General features: G+C 50.1%; 1 protein-coding gene across 1 annotated transcript; it reads right to left on the minus strand.

The window, feature by feature from the left end:
- Positions 1 to 11,158: 11,158 nt before the first annotated feature.
- SSTR4 (somatostatin receptor 4) lies at positions 11,159 to 13,123 on the minus strand. The gene has a single exon (XM_036086195.2). The coding sequence runs from the start codon at positions 13,121 to 13,123 to the stop codon at positions 11,960 to 11,962; it is 1,164 nt and encodes a 387-aa protein (XP_035942088.1). The 3' UTR covers positions 11,159 to 11,959.
- Positions 13,124 to 20,082: the final 6,959 nt, after the last annotated feature.

Raw genomic sequence — 20,082 nt, forward strand, 5'->3', positions numbered from 1 at the left:
CTCTTGGGTTTTGTGTCTGTTCACCTACCCTCCCCCAACCCCCTCATTTTATGTCATTAAACAGGGCTCACAAACAATGAAATTCCGGGAGACACCTTGAAAGGATGCTCCATGCCCCATCGCTAGCTCCATCCACTCGTGGCATCATCTCCGACTTTCAAAGATCTTTCCAGAGGAGATTGTCTTCACTGTAGAAGGACTTCGTGTAATGTCTGTGTGCACAAATATTTATGTTTCCTTCTGTAACCATAACAACTTCATACATAGGACTTGTGTCTGTGTGTTTTGAAAGACATTATAGGATTATTTGTTGGGATGAGTTAAAGAAACAGTTCTTCTTGGGGGCATTTCTAGAATCCCAGCTGTGTGTCCTTCCTGTGAATGGTTTGGCATTATCTGCCCTCTGAGATATCCAAACACAACAGTCACGAGGGGTCTCAGTCTGTGGCTCAAATTCAAACAATCATTTCCACATACCAAGGTCTCATGCAGTATTAAATCATTCTTATTTCTGTTGGAGATTAGAAATACTGTCTTTGTAAGACACACATTTCCTGGGCCCCTTTTCCTCGGAGGGTGGCACGGGCTGAATTTTATATACAGTGCTCTGAAATTTTTCATAAAGCAGAAGTTGGAAGACAATTGAGTTTGATCAAATATTCAAACACTTTTATACATCTGGATAATGCTGAATTTCTTAGCTTCGATCTGCATAGTTACTGTTGTGAAGATGCAGTTGGAGATTTCCACATGGATCCTGGACGAAGCTGACAGCTTTGGGCTGTGTGGGGGTGTGGCTACTATGCGTAGCGCCCTCCCAGGATCACAAGTTGAGCTATGTTGCCTTTAGGAGTTTAGCAGACTAGCAGAAAACCAAAGTCAGTAGTGGGGTGCATGTGAAGGAAAAACTTGATGTGCGTAGGCAAAACAGGTACACACGAATTGTGCTGGGGGTCTAGAGGAGAGGGCGGTACCTCACAGATTTGTCCTTACTACTGGACTTCATTTTTTAAAAGGATCTGCTTCCAAGTAGCTAGCAAAATGACTAACTAGGGCTCATTGCTTTAGGGTTTCTCCATCCAAAGGAGGGGGATTTTCTTAAGGAATGTAAGAAGACCAAAACACACTTTTAAGACTCAGAGTCAAAAACCCTTACTGGGTCATCCTGGACCCCAGGGCATTGGTGGGGTGGGGGCCCAGTCCCTCCCCATCCTCCTTATTCCCTGTCCTGTGGGAGATGAGCATCCCTGCTTGTAGGTGTCCTCTGAACTTGAGATTCTCTGAACAACTGGGAAACTGCAGCCCCACTCTGAGAAAGATGTCAGAATCACATAAACAAATCAGTCAGCCATAGGAACCATCAGCCAGCATTTAGAATCAGAGTAAACCTTATGAAACAGGGGCTGTGGATCAATTTGTACAGTCTCGCTTTCTGTTCATATTATTGAATATCCAGGTCTGAGGGAGAATTCCAAATCTCAGCGAGTGGTACGTGTTTGCTGATGATATCCCACAGCTTGCAGAGCCTGGGGAAGAAGGTCAGGTCATACTTGTGGATAAGCCAGAATTTGATTTTATGAGTTAAATGGCATCTGTCCCTTCCTCAAATCTAGCCCCTTTTGTTGGACTAGTTTGGCAAGTATTTATTGAGATTGTACTCTGTGCCTGGTTTGGTGATAGGCATGGTAACAACCCCCTACCTTGAGAAGCTTACACTCTGGTGGGAGAGACAGATATGAAACAAATAATTGCCCCCAAACTGTATTTAACTTAGAAACAACAGTAGGAGCTGGGGAGGAGAGGCTCAGCACAACAGGGCAGTGGGATTTAGGTTGCAGGAGTAAAGAAGGTGTCTTTGATGAGCTGTCTCTTAACACTAGACATGAAGGAGGAACAGGGGTTAGTCAAATTCAGAGTGGAGAAGAAAGCAGTGTGGGTGAAGGAACAGCATGTGCAAAGGCCCTGTGCAGGGAAGAGTCTTGGCAGAGGGCATGAAGCATGGTGAACAAGAGAGAGGGTGGCCAAGATGGAGCTGGAGAGATAGAATGGAGAGGTAAGAGTGGAAGGGAGAAGAGTTTCCAGGTCAGGTTATCAAAAGTGAATTCTATCCCAGAAGCAAGCGTGCCACTCAAAGAGTTTTAACAAGAGCACACTGGTATTCAATTTCTGTACTAAAGTTGTTTGGGAATATAACAGCCACTTTTAGGCTTATTCACATGTCCCCATGGGCAGACACCTGGACAGTTTCCCTTGTAAGCATCCAGCAGGGTTAACAAGGGGTGTGGGTGTCACATACACCTGGATTTGAATCCCAGCCTGACGTCGGGTGCTCACATGACCATGGGCACCATGCAGCCCCTGTAAGGCTGTAAAGTGGGGTGCTAGCAAGTGCCACGCCACAGGGTTTCCATGAGCATTAGATGAGGTGAGTTAGCACAGGTTTGGGCACAGAGCAGGTGCCCAATAAATGCGAGCACTTGTGCCAATAAATAAGTGGATGCATCGGTGGATGAAAACAAATGATTATGTTGAGATCTCAATTGTCTTGAGAGCAAATCCAAGGTGTGCAGAAAGTGGAAAGTATTCTTTCCAGGCAAAGTGCAGTCATTCGGAAGAGATGCTGTCCACCCTTGAGGGAGCGTCCTGGTGGGATCTGGAGGATCCTTAAGGAGAGAGATGTTTGCAGAGGGTGAGAAGCAGCCCCTCAGGAGCCGTAAAATCCTGCCTCCAAGTTCTCTTCCCCCTGCTCACAAAGTCCATTAAGGCATAAGGGTGCAGAGATCCCCTCCATTGTGCTCCCGGGGAGGCCACAGAGAAGGAGAGAACATACCCCAAAGTGCCCTGCTTGTTTTCTCAGGGCCCAAAAGAGAAAGAGAAAATTGGCTCCAGCCCAGGCAGCCCCTGGTGCTGTGAGAAAGGCGGCACTACCTGCACCCTCACCCTCAACTGCCCCATGGGGCCCCCAAGTGTAGCAACACCAAAGAGGAACCTGCAAAAGAGAAAGGAATCATCAGTTGAAAATGATTAGCAGCCCCAGCTGTCCAAACTCTTGATGGGCGACTCTGGGCAAATCTCTAAACTTTGTCAACCATCTACCTCACTGGGGCAGTGCGAGGGGGCTGGTTGGGGTGGACACATAAATGCCCCCCAGGAGAGTCACAGACTCTGCTGTGACTGAGTTTCCCGGCCCTGCCACACATGGGAGACCCCCCCACACTCAGAAACAAGGTCAGCTGCCCCCCTGCATCTGAGGAGAGGTGGCATCGTCCCCTAAAGTGCGGGGACTTGGGGGACCTCTCCATCAGAAAAAAAGATGCACGTTTGCTCATCTTCCTCTTTCCCTGTGGGGAGAAAGAAGAACCTAAGCTCCTAAGTATCTAAGTGGTGTCTGATCACTGATTAGGGGCCAAAAGAATTAAAATCTGTGAGCCTGGAATGTTCTGACCATTAGGACATGAGTGCCAGGAAGAGCAGGCTAGGCCCAGGTAGTGGGTAGTGCATTCTATTTTAACTCTTTTTTTTAAAGAAAAAATCACAATATAATTGACATACATTGAAATTCACTCTTTTTGGTGACCAAATCTGTAAGTCCTAAAGAATATACATATTCCTGGAACTAACACCATCATCAACATAGAGGAAAATCTTTTTTTAATTTTATTTTATTATGTTATGTCACCATGCATTACATCATTAGTTTTTGATGTAGTGTTCCATGATTTATTGTTTGCATCTAACACCCAGTGCTCAATTCAATACGTGCCCTCCTTAATACCCATCACCAGGTTAACCCTCCTAGAGTGTTTAATTCTCAAGGAATTAAAAGGAGTTGAGGCAAGAGGCAGAAGGAAGAGGGGAGGATTCAGGATACTGTGGCAAAGCCCCTCTTCCTGGCTGGGTGACTGAAGGAAGGTCTGCTTGGGAGTCCAACAACCCATGACGTAAGCAGTTGGGGCCAGCCTCAGTGTGAAGCCAGAAGGAAGATTCCCCCTCCCCTTTAGAACCTCAGTTTGTTTCTCAGAGTCCATAGTCCCCCTTTGTCTCCCCCTCCAATTTCCCCCCCTTCATTCTTCCCTTCCTGCTATTTTCTTCTCTCTCTTTTTTTTTTTTTTTAACATATAATGTATTATTTGTTTCAGAGGTACAGATCTGTGATTCAACAGTCTTGCACAATTCACAGCGCTTACCAGAACACATACCCTCCCCAGTGTCCATCACCCAGTCACCCCATCCCTCCCACCCCCCACCACTCCAGCAACCCTCAGTTTGTTTCCTGAGATTAAGAATTCCTCATATCAGTGAGATCATATGATACATGTCTTTCTCTGATTGACTTATTTCGCTCAGCATAATACCCTCCAATTCCATCCACGTCATTACAAATGGCAAGATCTCATTCCTTTTGATGGCTGCATAATATTCCATTGTATGTATAGACCACATCTTCTTTATCCATTCATCTGTCGATGGACATCTTGGCTCTTTCCACAGTTTGGCTATTGTGGACATTGCTGCTATAAACATTGGGGTGCAGGTACCCCTTCGGATCCCTACATTTGTAACTTTGGGGTAAATACCTAGTAGTGCAATTGCTGGATCATATGGTAGCTCTATTTTCAACTTTTTGGGGAACCTCCATACTGTTTTCCAGAGTGGCTGCACCAGCTTGCATTCCCACCAACAGTGTAGGAGGGCTCCCCTTTCTCCGCATCCCCGCCAACATCTGTCGTTTCCTGACTTGTTAACATAGAGGCAATTTTTGTCACACCAGAAAGGTCCACTCGGGCCACTCCCCTTCACTGCCATTGGAGTTGTGAGCACACACCAGATGAAGCTCCTTTCCTCTCTGACTCCTGCTAACCCTCCCCACCGCCTGCAGGGTCTCCCCACGCCAAGAAACCTATGTTTTCACGTTTGAATCACAAAGATGAACTTTTCTAAGCTTCGACCAGACTGCCTGACTCTCTTAACCTTTGGCAAACAGGTTTCAGTGAAACCTGGCTCCTGTGTCTCCAAGCACCTTGCCCATTGGCCCCGTGTTCTGGACTCATGCTGCCAAAATTCCTGGCAGCCCACCAGGAGTGTGCAAAGAAACAAAAAAGAAAGATGACGAATCCCATGCCACGATTTTGGGGGTGGAGCTTGAGGGTGTAATAAGGAAGTAAGGAAGGTGTGTGCCAAGGGGAATGACGGTGCTGCCTACTCACACTCCTTGGGCCAAAGCCCTGCTCTGCCACACTCCTTCCTGAGGCGCCTCGGTCTGCCATTCTGATTGTGCACAGGCCCAGGTGACAGAAGATCCCCAAGTTCTAACCTAGGGGGCTTCTGTTGGTCTCATATTAAATGGGGGTGAATTATTATTTCATGTCTTTAGGGAAAATCGAGGTTACAAAGCACATATAAAAACACATTTTCATCATGGTCAAGACTCCGTGGGGGGTACCCGACTTCATCTGAAAACACATCCCCTGACCTTTTCAGGCGTTTCTTCATAAAATAATATAGGCAACGCCCGGCTCTTCCTTTCGTTGTCAGAACATGTGTCCGGGGTTCAGCACTATCTCTTTTTGTTTTGAGAGAGTCCTTCTCCCTTTTTTTATTTTGGTCAGCAGGTTCAGATGTAGGCAAACAACTGATTTCCTCTCACAAGAGAAATGAAATATTTTTTTAACATCAGATTCTAACAGAATCAAAATCCTTCTCAGCTTGTTTTGAAAGTGTGATTACAAAAGACAAAAGAACCCTGGGGATGCATTAGTTCAAAGTCACACCCACTGGAGACAGGGGAGCAAGTCGCAGAAGGGTTTCAGGACCCAGTGGAAAACACCAAGATTCCAAACTGGGGTCCATGATGATATAATGCCCCCAGGGCCACAGGCCAGGCGTTTTTTCTGACTTTCTGCCTGAAATAAATCTTTTTTTTTTTTTTTTTAATGGGACATATCATGACTGATATTATCCTGAGGAGAAGGGAAAGTCTGAGAAAGACACAGAGCAAGTCCCGGCTTCTCTGTTTCACTTGTCTGAATGTCCAGAGCTCGGGATAAGGAACACAGGACCACGCAGCAGCAAGGTGCCTGCAGGCCTGGGATAAATGGAAATCATGTGTCTACCAGGTCTTGAGGTGTATCCACTCTGCAAAGCTTCAGAGGGAGTCTAAACCCCTGGCTTGGAGGGGAAGCCGTGCTCTCTCTCCAGAGCTCAGAGTAAAAGCCTATGAGGTCATTGAGAAGTTGTCACTTTGCCCAGGGACTTACTCAAGCCCCTGCTTTATGGGTGAGAGATTTCTGGAGACCAAGGTGGTTCTTTTCAGTTCCAGGAGGTCGAAAGGGCAGCATTTCCTGAGTAAATGGGCTGAGGGAACCCTGTCTGGGTAAAGGAGCTCTGGAAACAGTAAGAGTGGGTGGCTTCCCTCAATTTAGGGAGCACACTGCCCCCAGTTCTGGTCCCCTCGTGTCCTCTCATGCTATTGGCAGCCCTCTCCCTCAGGGCATGGATCGCGGTCACCACGAGGGAAGTGCGTGTTGACAAAATCGTCCCCATCTTGACTGGGGTGGCAGTTAAACAACTGTAGTTGTCTAACTGTATGTTTGTCGAAATTCATAGTACTGGGCACCTAGAAGGAGTGAATTTTGCCATATGTAAATTATACTTCAATAAAAATAGATTAAAAAGAAATCACAGCCTCCTCAGAGTGGCTAAAGAAATCCTGATTTGGGGGGCACCTGGGTGGCTCAGTTGTTAAGCATCTGCCTTCGGCTCAGGTCACGGTCCCTCGAGCCCCACGTCGGGCTCGCTGCTTGGTGGGGAGCCTGCTTCCCCCTTTCCGGCTTCCGTTGCCTGTGTTCCCTCTCTCGCTGTCTCTCTCTCTGTCAAATAAATAAATAAAATCTTGGGAAAAAAAGAAAGAAATCCTGATTTTAAAAAAAACACCAAAAAAAAAAAAAAAACCCTCCATCAACAACAACACCAACAAAAACACGCCAATTCTCTGTACCGACCTTGTTGTCTTCTTCTCTGCCAGTTGGTCACCATCTGAAAACTGAGCCTTCCTCTGGGCCAGTCCCCCGCACAATCAGGTATAGGTAGTCTTGTTCCGGCCTTTCTCTAAGGGCCACGGAGCTTACCTGCAGTCACACCGGGCTGTTACGTGGGTGCTCTGTCCCTGGTCTGTGTGTCCGCAAGTCTGTTCTCCCCAGGCCTCCACACATCCGCACTGTGCCAACGCTGACCTTGGGCAGCCCATCTAGACCCAGGCGCCGCACCCCCATGTGGCATCAGTGAGTACCCACGGTGGCTTTCCATAATAGGAAGCCATATTTTTATTTTAACCAACTCAGTACTTCCATTCTAGGTGACAGTTAATCTTGGATTTTTTTTTTTTTTTAAGTTCTCCCCCATTTTCAAAAGTGCCTGTCCCGGTTAGACACTAAGCCAATCCATTCATATGATTGGGAACTCTGTCTTCCTGTTGAAAAAAGTTGATGAACGTTGAAATGGAAAGAATGTGTTCCCCCTGCCAAACTCCTGGTGAAAAATAGAAGCACGAGTGCCCCAGCTTTATAAGGACTCAAGAGCCCTTGATGGGTTTCTTTGCCAGGCAGACAATGACCCTCTCATTAGAGCTTGTCACTGCTGTGCCATAGCAGGGTCCCAAATCCTTAAGGGGATTTATGAGGTGCTGCTGGTCTGTCTCCTAATGCCTCTTGCTGACTGGGTATCATCTGTCCTCTGTTCCAGTCCCCTTGGGCATCTGTAGTGCCTACCACCACAGGCCCTTTGCACATGCTGTCCTCTCTGCCTTGAGCCCTTTGTACCTTCTACCCTACCCCCTTCTTCTCCTGGCTGACTCTCACTCATCCTTCGAAGGAGGGCATCTCCAGCAGGGAAACCTGCCCTAACGACCATGTCAGGTTCTTTTAGTACATCATCTCAGAAACCAGAGTCCATTCCTGGGTTGTTCTAATTTTAGCTTAAAATTGTACTCTCATTTCTGTGGTTCCCTGATTAATGCTCATCTTTTGCCACCTAACCTCTGAGCTTCATGAGGACAGGGGTGTTGTCTGTGGAGGCTCGCCACGGTGCCTTGAGGCTGCCAGAAGCAGCACTCACCTGCACGTACCTCCACAGAGCAGAGCTTCGGGGTGTGGTGCTGAGTGATGGTGTGCAACCGAGGACAGAGCCTTAGGATTCTGACATTTGTGCTTAAGGAATCTGAGGCTTTTCCCTGTCACCTACTTAGGGTAAGGGGTGGTGAGAGACGGGGATGTTTCATGACCGACAGCCTGCCCGAGAAAAGCTTCAAAACCCAAATTTACAGGGGTTTGCCCAGTTACAGCTCAGGCTGCCATGTCCGGTTTCTGAGTAGCATGGCCGAACATTTGGGTTATTTTCTCCTTTGATATCAGCCTTTGGCACCTCAGGAGTGCTAGGTATGATGTTTTTAATGAAAATAAAGCCAAGAATTTACAGCTGAAAATGAAAATAGTATGCATCTTTGCTCAGTGACATAGTGCTGACAGATAGGGCAAGAATTCCAATAAGTGATCACCTGTCATGTTCAAATACCATCTTCCGACCATCCAGAAAATATAAACACCTGGCTTGTCACTGAACAGCAAGTTAAAGACAACTTTAAAAGACAAGGCAAGTTCACTGATTGAGGGGGTGCCTAAAGGCTGTTTCTACCCGGGTGAAAAATGTTTTCATTCATTTTGAAGCCAAAAGCTGTGAGGGTCGGCAGAGCAGGACTCAGGTCAAAGCGTGGCTGCTTGGCCGACCCGCCCAGGCAGGTGAAATGTGTGAGTGCTCTCAGGACCCCGGCTGCCTCCATCCCCGACTTCATTTCACTGCAATCTTACTGCTCAGGAATTGGGAGGGTTTTAGACAACCAGCTGTTACAAAGGCCGGCAGCACTGTTGAGGGGCTTGCTGCTGCCAGGGCCGCGTTGTTAACCGCCCCCCCCCCCCCAAGAGGGGGGAAGACTTTGCAGCCGAGGAAGACACTGGTCAGCCCCGCCCCCTCCGCCCCCAGCCCCGCCCCCTCCAGGCATGATTTATGACTCCCAGGTCAGGGGCCGTGTTAACGCTCATTTTTAACAAGGGATAGAGAGAGTACTCAGCATAGAAGAATGTTGTCTTTCACCCTCCCACTGCCTCAGTTAGCGTGCCTCTCCAGTGCCTTTGAGAAGGCGGTTTACAGCTGACAAGAACTCCAAACACACACCCTGCTTTTGTGCATATTTCACGTGAGAAACTGAGGCTCCCAGAAATTACAGCACTGCTCCCTGGTCCGGCGGCTGGAGGGCCCCTGCCTCTCAGGGACTTTTCCTTTTATCGCCTAAGGCTGCTTCTGCTTCAGCCATCACCAACTAGTTTAAAACGTTGCATTTAAATACTCAGCCCAGCAGGAGTGTTGCCAAGACTCCTGGGCAGCGCCCCATCTTCCTCAGCAGAGAGTTTGCTGGGTGTGAGTCACCGATGGAGACTGAAGATAAGGACCCCAGCCCCACACAAGCGAGGGTGGGGGCAGGCAAAGGCCCAGCAGCCCCTGCCCATTTCAGATCATTGCCAGGGCCACGAACCCCTCGCGGCATTGCTCTCAGCCTGGAGGGCAACCACATTTACCCAGTGAGCACCCTGCTGCACACTGCCCGGCACTGGGAACAAAGAAATACTTCAGTTTTAAAAACTGCCAAGAAATTACAGTTACACGAAGCCAGCAGACACTAGCACTGACTTACTCCAGATGCCCAAAGCAACTCTAGTGGGTACAATAGGTTTGGGATGGTCCATGTGCGTGTGTTTATGTGCATGTGTGTGTGTGCACGTGTGTGCATGCATGTTTGTGAGTTCAAGGGGTTCTGTGTCTTAGTTGGGAGCTTCCAACCCACAGCCATGTCTCCAGGATGTAGTACAGATTGGCTACACATTTTCTCTGCCAGACAGATGTAGACCACCCCAATGTGCAGACCCTAAAGACCAACATCCCTACCTCGCCCATCCAGCCCTCTGGGACACACTTGGATCAACACTGATTACTGCGTACACATCATGCTGCTGGCTGGCCATCTAGAGGAGCAAGGATCCAATGGTTATGTACCCAAAGACAGTTCAAGCAAGGTTGTTTTTGTTTTTAATTTTGTTTTCATTCAGTAGGGAAGAAGCTGGAATCTAGAGCCACATGGAAAAGAGCATAAGGTTAGAACTCTGTCACAGTGTGCTGGTACTGGAAGACCTCTTGATTTTATCGACAGAACTCTGAGGACCCTGGGGTTCAGCTGCTTGCCTGCATCTTACAATAGTTATATCTTGGACCAGAAGTCAGCTCTCCTGCCTGTTTCCCATACACCAAGCATCTGCTCATATCAAGTAAAACTCTGATCTTGGCCCTAACACTGCAGGGAAGAGTCTTGTTCTGCTTCTTCCTTGATCTCAGAGAGGAGCCCCTGCCCATGGTGGAAGCAGAGCATCCCCCTGGGCCTCATCCTGGCCTCCTGGCCCTGCCTCAATCCTCTTTAGCCTCCTAGAAGCCCCCTGTGCCCATCTTGGGACGCCTGGTGGCTGCCTGAAAAGACTCAAGTCAGGCGAGGTCTGCTAGGTTGGCAAGTCCAGTGTATTTTCTCTCGAAGCCCTCCTGCCAGGAAGCTGCGAGCTCTGGGGGGCTGACCCCTCCGAAGAGCAAAGGGCCTCTCTCTTCAGCTGTCCACCCCACCCTCCCCGCCTGTTCCTCTCTCCATCTGGATGGGATCAGCCAAACCCAGAAGGGCCTTCTGCTGTGCTAAGCCAGGTGGAGTCTCCCCCACATAGCTGTTCACGCATGTTTAATAGCATGTTTTCACTCCAGAGCCCCACATAAGCATTGCAAGCATTTCTTCATAAAAAAACAGGATTAAAGCTCCTCGTAAGCTGACTTTTTCCTTTGAGAAAAGCTAATTTATCCTTGGGTTAACATCAGGCAAAAAGTTAGAGTCATTTACTGTGTTCAGCCTCCACATGTTTATTATCTACATCTGGCTGATGTTTTACCGAATTGCGATTTTTTATTTTTTAATAGTGGGTGATCGAGCTGCCTCCTCTATCCAAAATCTGGGCTGATTTCCATCTGCTTTCTCTGGTCTCCTTTCCCCTCCCCCTGACTCCCCTCCCACTCACCACTGTGATATAAACTGCCGATTTAATGAGGTCTTGTGCTCCCATGCCAAAGAGTCGAGGCAAAAAATCACATCATAGGAGCTAGATGAGATTTATCCTTTCTGCTTTTTTATTACTGACCTGGTTTTGTGCCTCATAACAAATCCCACATTACGACTCTCCAAACATTTTCTACTCACAGGAAGCCTGCTGCTAGCCCAAGACAACCGGAGTGACACTCGTGACTGCAAGCAGGCACTGGGCCTGGGGGGTGAAAAAGCTGGTGCCCCAGACTGTCATGCATAAATTTCAGTTAGAGGAGAGCCCAGGAACGGAAGCAAAGGGAGTGTGCCTGGAGACTTCTTCCTTCCTCCCTTCTCGTATTGAACATGCGATGTCCCCACCACAGCCAAAGAGTCGGCAGAGAGCAAGGGCACTGGCTGCCTCCACCCTCTGGACAGTCCTCTCCTGGGCAGAGGTTCTGTAACAAGGCACAGGCAGATGGCCATTCCTCCCTGGCATGCCCCTGCCTCCCACCCCTAGGAAAACAGTCAGAGGTCCAGGGATGATTAACATTATAGACCAGTGCTCAGAGGAGTCCTACCCCCATGGAGGCGTCCTCCTGGAACCCAGAGTCCTGGGGATGGGAGAAAACAAAGGAGCTTTGATGCTCTTGGGGTTAGCACACAGACTGCTGGAAAAAGGTGACTGTGGTGGGAACAGGCGGTGGCTCTTAGGGGAGCATCGGGGCAGGCAGTGTGCTGGCAGGTAAGGGTGGAGCAGACCCCTTTGCGGTGGCCAGGCTGGGGAGGAGGTGAAAGGGCTCTTCAGAAGGTGGTGGTCCTGGTGAGGGGGACCTGCTTGCGGCTGGGTTCTGGTTGCAAGGGCCCCTGCTGGCAGGGGAGTGGGGGGCATATCCACCCTGCCCCACCTCTGCTCTTGAGGGCAGTGGCGTAATAGTCCAGGGGCTCGTCCTCAGGACCGCCAGGTGCATCCAGGAGGCAGCACTGCAGGCAGAGAACCCGCTGGAAGGATGGGCAGAAGTTGTCGGATAGGAAGCCACAGAGGATGGGGTTGGCGCAGCTGTTGGCATAGCTGAGGATGAGGGACACATGGTTGACCATGGCATCAAGGCTGGTCACAAACAGGTTCAGCAGCTGCACCACATAGAAGGGCATCCAGCAGAGCACAAAGACGGCTACCACCATCAGCACCAGCCGTGTGATCTTTTCCAAGCGCTTCCGCCACTGCCAGCCGGCCCGGAGTGCCACCGCCCGCATCTTGCCCACGATAAGCAGGTAGCACAGGACGATGGCCAGAACGGGCAGCAGGAAGCCCAGCAGGAAAGTATAGACCACAAAGACCGCCGACCAGGCCGGGTGCGGCCAATGCAGGTTGCAGGCCACGGCCTGGCCACCCCGAGCCGGCCTGGTATCTGCGAAGATGGCGATGGGCAGGGTGACCAGCAAGGACGCCAGCCACACGCCCAAGTTGATCAGCTTGGCCACGCTGGGCCTCGGGTAGGTGGCGGCGCGCAGAGGGTGCACCACGGCGACGTAGCGGTCCACGCTGAGCACGGTCAGACAGAAGACGCTGGTGAACATGTTGAGGCCGTCCACACAGAGCACCGCGCGGCACAGCACGGACCCGAAGGGCCAGTCGTGCAGGGTAGCCGACGAGGGCACGAAGGGCACGTTCAGCATGAAGAGCTCATCCGCGATGGCCAGGTTGAGCAGGTAGATGTTAGTGGCCGTCTTCATCTTGGCGTAGCGGAGGATCACGAAGATGACCAGGGCGTTGCCCACCAGGCCCACCAGGCACATCAGCACGTAGATGCACTGGATGGCGACCATGCCCGCTGCCCCCGCGTCCCGCCTCCCCGCCGCCGCTTCCTCCTCCCCGGCCGGGGTGCAGCTGGCGTTGACCGCTGGGGACCAGGCAGTCTGGAGCTCTTCCTCGCCCCCGGGGGGCAGCGTCGGGGAAGCGCTCATGCTCAGGGGTGCCCGCGCAGATCGGCGGGAACGCGGCGGAGAAGACGCGGCCGGGGGCTCCGGCGCAGACGCGTGCGCTTCTCCCTGATCCGCCTGAAGAGCCGGCGGCGGGCCCCGCGGGGAGCGCCCGCCAATCCCGCGCCGCGCGCCCTCCGCGCCCCAGTCCCGGAGCCCGCGTGTCCCGCCCCGTTTGCCCACCTCCGCGCCCCCCGCAGAGCGACCGTCCAGGCCCCCAGCCCCGGGATCCAGCCTCCGCCCTCCCCAAGGTCCTCCCGGGCCCTCCCGAGCCTCCCGCCTCGGCTGCGCCTCACCTCAGATCCGTCTTCTCCGGCCGGTTGCCGTCCACTCCTCTGTTCTGTCCTCTGCAGCCGCGAGGCTGGGGGTCCCCGAGTCCTCCGTTTGGATGACGCGGCGCTCGGGGTGGCAGGGGAGTGCGGAGCCAGTTGCCGGGCGCTTGACATTCACCCCCACTCCACCCCGTCCCCCCTGCCCCTGTGATCCTCTTGAAGACCTGCAGGGGCTGTCCCATCTTTAAACTCACGTCATTGAGGTGGAACCTGAACCTCCTATAGGCGTCCCCGTGAATTGCAGGTCTACAGGGTCCCCTTCGCTCCCTCCCCCCGCCCCCGCACTCCCCGCAACCACAAATCCCGGGACCTTTTTAGCGAGATTTCGGTGGGGTGGGGGTAGGGTGGGCGCCAGGAACGGAGGTGCACACGCGCGGAGGCAGAGATGCCACAAAAGAAGGCCAGCCTCTGTGTCCGGTGCCCGTTGCGCTGGGCCTAGCAGACTCAGGCAGCTCGCCACAGAGCCAGACGCGCGAAACCTACGCGGAGCCTGCTGTCTTCGGAGGCATCTCCACTGCGGTCTCTGAAATGTGCCTGGGGTAGGGTGGTCAGGAAAGGTCGGTGTTCCAAACTGTATTTCCTCCTCCCCCCAAACTCCAGAAAGTGCCAATTGACACCCCCGGACTAGATGATCCTGGACTAGACAGTCCCGGTGTGAGGACCCAGCAGGCAGCCCCACAACCCTGTCCCTACTAGTCCACGCGGGGCACAGCAGAATTAGTGAAGTGGGGATTTGCCTCGGAAGATTATCCGCATAGTAATGCTGGCCTTTTGGAACTGCTCTGCAGGGCAGTGGCCTCCTTGAGACTCCCTTCAGGACGGTCCTGAACAGCCTTTGGTGCATCTGGAAATTGCTGCAGGCCGCTGGGGGTTAGGTCCTAGCTCCTATGCTGCGTGGCTGGAGCTGCTGCCAAGGGGAAGGCGGCAGGATGCTTGAGGCCAGCTGGAGGTGACCTTTCAGAGGGCCTGGAGCCTTCTGACTGCTACTCACCCAGGATTTTTTTGGAGGGGGGCGGAGCACATGTGATAAGCACCTGTGCAACAGAGTGGCTGAGCCTAATCTCTGTCCCCAGTTTCTGCCACCCAAATGGTTCCTTTAAAAGATTTGTCTTGAAAAAATAAAAATAAAATAAATAACAAAAGAGTTGTCTTAGCAGCCCTCCTCTTTATGGACACTCCTTAAATTGGTCTGTCCTTTCCTCTACTCCCCGTTTTCCTCATTGTCTCTAAGGGAGAGACTCTTACAGGGAAAGAGATGGTGACTTTGTCATTCAGGGAATGTGTGTAAGTCAGCTGTCTGGGTCAGAGTCGGGGTCTGCATGGCTCCTTGACCACTGACTGACACAGGATGGCCTGGGAGTGTAGGTCTGTGAGGTCCACACAAGGAGCCTTTGGAGCATTGGCAACAGCACAAGCCAGAGCTACATGTTTGGGCCAGGACTGGTGCAGCGGGAAGCAGAGCGGACACTCCAGTGCATTCCTGGCACACGCAGGGTAGGTAGGCCTTGAAACTGGACTGCCTGGTTCAAATCCAGCTTCCGCTCCTCCCAGATACGCAGCCTTGGGCAAATTCCTCTGTCTCTTTGTGCCTCAGTTTCCACATCTGGAAAGTGAGTATTATGGTAGTAACTATTTGGTAAGGCACCATGAGGAGCCATCACAATGGCATACCTACAGGGACTGGGGGAGTACCTAGCCATCGTCAGCACTCAGTGAGTATGGGTTATCCAGGGTATTTATTTTTCTACCCCTCCCCGGGTGGTGAGACTAAAGAGGAGGTCTGCCTCCTCCCACTTGGCCCCACACTGTCCACTGATTGGCTGCTTTCAGAGAGCAAAAAGTGAAGGACATGGTGGAGGTCCCCCATACCCTTCCCCATGAATTATTATTATAGTTTTTGTTGTCAGATGAATCAGTTTCTATTGACAGTATTTTTATATCTAACCTGTATTGAAAACAGTCCTTAGTCACATGGGAAGAGCATTACTTCTATCCCAACTTTGTGCAAATGACCCAAACAGAACAAGCTTTGCTGACACAGCCTGACCTTTATTCTGCTCTAACTCACATCTTGATGATGGGTGATGCTCAAATCAGATTCTCTTGGGAGTGAAAAGAAGCTCTATTAGCAATTATGCTGAGCCTCAGCATAACCCCTGACTCTTCCAGGCAAACCACGACATGGATCCTTTAATTATGGGGAACTCTCCACTTTAATTTTTGAATTACCACATTAAGTGGCAGAAAATAAAGTTTGTGAAGCACCAGATTAACTTATAAGGGCTATCACACCTCTCTCCAGAGCATCATTGGGAAAGGGTTTTGCGGTGATGAAGGTGAGGTATGCATTTCACTGACAAAGCCAGGAGATGTTGAAGATTAAATTGAAATGTATCTGTGTCCAAGGCCAGGAGCAGGGAATCATTCCATTTTTAAAAATACTGTCCCCAGACTTGTATATTTAGGGAGGCATCAGAGAAGCATTTGAGATGTGTACCACTCAAGCAACTGAACTCTTTAGAGAATGAGCATGCACAGTGCTGAACCCCCTCCTGAGATGGCCCCGGGGAGGGACACGTGTCCCTAGGTCACCTTCAGCTTTTCCTGAGATGGACATTCTTCTGCCCATCCCATTTCCCTACTTTGCCCTCAAGTTCCATCAGGCCTCAAACCCCTGGCCGGGGTCGGGATTGGCGAGAGTATCTTAGCTTTTGAAAAATTGCTATAACGATGAAAACAAAGTTGAGTTGATACCGAGAATCACTGCCTTCACCGCAGCATCATCATAATGATAAAAATCTCATGGACTAGAAGAACAGGAGGTTGGGAAATTCAGGTCTGATATGGAGGTTCTTCCTCAAAGTCAAGAAAGTCACGAGGCCGAGTTACTTGGAGTTTTGTTTGAGCTGACAGTGTGGGGGGCAGGAGGTAAGTTTTGAACAACAGGCATTTTTGGAGGCAACATAGTATAATGTGACTGCTTTGATCGGCATCCCAGCTCATTGCTTATCAGATACATGATGTTGGCCAAGTTACTCAACCTCTCTGGGCCTTCACTTTCTCCCCTGTAAAGTGGTTTTAATCCTAGTCCCACCACAGATGAGCTGTTGTGCGGATTGGACAAGTTGACATACATGAAGCAGTTACAACAGGGTCTGGCACTGATAAGCACTATATATGTTTATTATTAGTAGTACTCCATCCGAAGGCTCTGATGCTTGCTAGCTCAAAGCTCCTGGGCACACTGGTTTGGCCCCAAACATGCTGACATCAAGCAGAAGACCCCCTCTCTCAGACTCAGTGAGCTGGAAGGAGCAGGCATCACTCCTGAATATTCTGAAGGTTCTCCAGATAATTCTAAAGCATACTGATGCAACACTCACTTAAATGGAATTACAAGAGGCAGGAAGCCTGGGGGCCACAGTGTGTGGAAATCACTGTGCCTCCAGGGTGGCTGAAGGGAGAGGCCAAGAGAAACATCCAGGAAACCAAACTGAGACCCCTCTGCTCGGAGAAACAGAGAGCTCAAGAAGGGTGAGGGGCAACCTGCTAGACCCCAGGTGGGAAGAGGCTGGGGTGGTTGGGGCCCTACAGTTGTGCTCTCCCAAGGCACTAAATATGCCACTGAAGGGGGACCAGCCACATATCTCCACTGGGAGAGAAAACAAAGTGAAACATTCAGGCTGAGTAAAAGTGGTGGGGGAGGGGGACAAAGTCCATTTATAAGCTGTCCTTCAGCTCCCCTGTCCCTTTGCTGTAGGATGTATATATAGGGGGCCTGTTTTGGGTCTGTTGATCAAATGTCTGACATCAGGCGCAAATTGCTCCCCTGCGCCTTTTTATAAGCAGTGCAGAGCTGGGGCTAGGCTGGGTCTGAGTGTCCTTCCCCAGGTGGTGACAGGGCGGCCCATGGGTCCAGCTGGCCCCAGCTGCTGGGGGGCTGGTGGAGTTTCCCTGGCTAAGTGAGGGCAGAGAGAGTGGAGCAGGGGCCTCACAGCCCCTCCCCCAAGCCAGAGGGAACTGCTCCTTTGTCGGAAATGTGATTATCTCGTCTATTTCCATTCTTCAGATGTGCTCCTCAGGCCAGGGTCATCTGGGCTCCAAGCATCTGGGCCACAGGTCTTCGAGAATAGCTTCTTCTGCAAATAGCCGTGCACGAAGGAGAGGGTTGACCCTCAGCAGTGTGAGGACTGTTGTCCCGAGAGCCACTTCTGTTGTCACCTGCTGATTAGAAAATCATCTCAAGTGCTCTCAGCACCTCGGCTTGGCTTTGATAGCTTCTGCTGAGTATATTAAAGCATAATTTACCAGGGCCTGAGTGCATGGCATTGTCAGAAGTGATTTACATAATCGCCTCTTCTTCAGATTCCCATCAGAACTCTAGTGATGTGGACAGTGTGATGATGATGCAGCCCCGCTCCACCCCAAAGGCTTTAAATATGAGGTCGAGGATTTCCTTTAAGAGTTTATTAGATATTAAAGGATTTCCTTGAAAGAAAAGTGAACCAAAAATCATGTGAGATAAGCAGAAAGTCAGCATGAAAAAAACACAGGTCTGGGACAGGAACAGTGTTCATGCAATATCCTGATCGTGTATCCAGACTCTGCTGTCAACCATCTGGAGTGAGGAAATGGAGCGTCGTTCTGTTCTCTGGAGTTGTTTTCGACTGTCCCAGCATCCTGGCCTCATCGTTCTGTGTGTAGAAGAAAATGAGCTGGAAGACAAAACATGGGTTTCATCTTGTACCCTCTGCTCCTGACAGGTATGAGCATGGGCAGCTCCTTTAGGGTTCCCGTGCTTCTAGTGTGTTCCCAGGCAGGCAGCACCCACACCACCTGTTAGAAGTGCCCATCCTGGACCTGCTGAATCCCAAACATGGAAGGTGGGGACCAGCCACACTGCTCACCAGCCCTCTAGGAAACTGTGATGACACTTGAGTCTGAGAACTGCTGGCCTAGCCTTTCTGAGCCTCACTTTCTTGTCTGGCCCACTTCCCAGAGTGGTGAACCAGTATCAGGAAAGATAATTTGACTTGGATGCTCTGAAATCTCCAGACGACCTAGCCACATGGCTCCTGAACGCTTGAAATGTCGAGATGTGCTGTAAGTGTAAAATACACATCAGATCTCAAAGACTTAGAGTGAACAAAAGAATGGGAAACATCTTTTTTTTAAATTGGTTATATGTTGAAGTGATACTCTTTTGGATATTGAGGTAAAATTGAGCATATTATAAAATGAATTTTAGCTGTTTTTTTTTTTTTTTTTTTTTAAGATTTTATTTATTTATTTGACAGAGACAGACCCAGCGAGAGAGGGAACACAAGCAGGGGGAGTGGGAGAGGGAGAAGCAGGCTTCCCGTGGAGCAGGGAGCCCGAAGCGGGGCTTGATCCCAGGACCCTGGGACCATGACCTGAGCCAAAGGCAGACACTTAACGACTGAGCCACCCAGAGGCCCCTTACCTGTGTCTTTTTCACCTTTTTTGATGTGACTATTGGAAATTTTAAGTTACATTTGTGTCTCGCATGGTATTTCTAGCATTAGACCCTATCGGATGCCACAGGCAATGCTATTAACATGCTGTTCCTGCTTGGTCTGGGCCATAGCCACGAGACCCAAGTGGCTCTTTGAATTAACCTAAAAAAAAAATAAATTAATTGCCTTAGTCACATTAACTGTATTTCAGGTGTTCAACAGTCACATGTGGCCACCATGCTGAACAGTGGAAATCGAGAACAATCCACTGTAGTGGAAATTATAGCAGTAGAGGTTAAGAGTAGGGCCTTTAGTTACCAGAGTTCCAGTCTGGCTTTGACAAAGTTTCAGCCGTGTTGCCTGCCTCCCAAACTCCACTGCCTCCTCTTCCTTGTGGGTAAGTCTCTGATTTTGTTTAAGGCTGCACTTTAAATGCACTCAGGTGCTCAAGTTGGTTCCCTCCCCAGAATCTGTGATTTCTTTGGGAGTAGGCATATGCACTAACTCTGGCCAAAGACATGAGGGAAATTATTGAAGTTACAGGGGTAGTTTCTGGGAAAGGTCTGGCTATTGTCTGGCAGGAATATAATGCTTAGGGGGGCTGCAGCCACTTTGTGACTGTGAGGTGGAAAGCTTATCCAGTATGAAAGCCAGTATGTCGAAGATGGTAGGGCAGGGAGCAGGAAGGAACTAGGGTCCTTGGTAATAGTTGAGAGCTGATGGGACAGCCAACTCTGGCACTGCCCCCACTGAACTTTTTATGTGAAGTGATGTATGTTCTTGTTGTTTTAGTGCTTTCAGATGTATTTTCTCTTACTTGCAATCAGAAACACTCTAGCCCTTATCCTTGGGCCAATCACTGACCTTTCTAAGCCTGCTTTTCTTATCTCTAAGACATGAACACAGAGTTCTTACCTCATTATATGAGATCATGTGGTACTGATGCTAGCAGACATTTATGTCGCCCTTACCGTGTGCCAGACTGTTCAAAACAGCAGACTCATGTAGCATCCATATAATGCTTACCTTGGGATCTTGAACCTTATATATTCACAGCACTTACCATTGTAATCATTGCCACAGGAGCAGGTGATTAATTTGGACATTCTCTCCCTAAACATTTTACTTACCATGG

The sequence above is a fragment of the Halichoerus grypus genome, chromosome 10 (genome assembly GCF_964656455.1).
Source record: "Halichoerus grypus chromosome 10, mHalGry1.hap1.1, whole genome shotgun sequence".
Taxonomy (NCBI): Eukaryota; Metazoa; Chordata; class Mammalia; order Carnivora; family Phocidae; genus Halichoerus; species Halichoerus grypus.

What these genes read in the sequence shown, in the direction of transcription:
- SSTR4 (XM_036086195.2), bottom strand. Translation starts at nt 13,123, where the DNA reads ATGAGCGCTTCCCCGACGCTGCCCCCCGGGGGCGAGGAAGAGCTCCAG.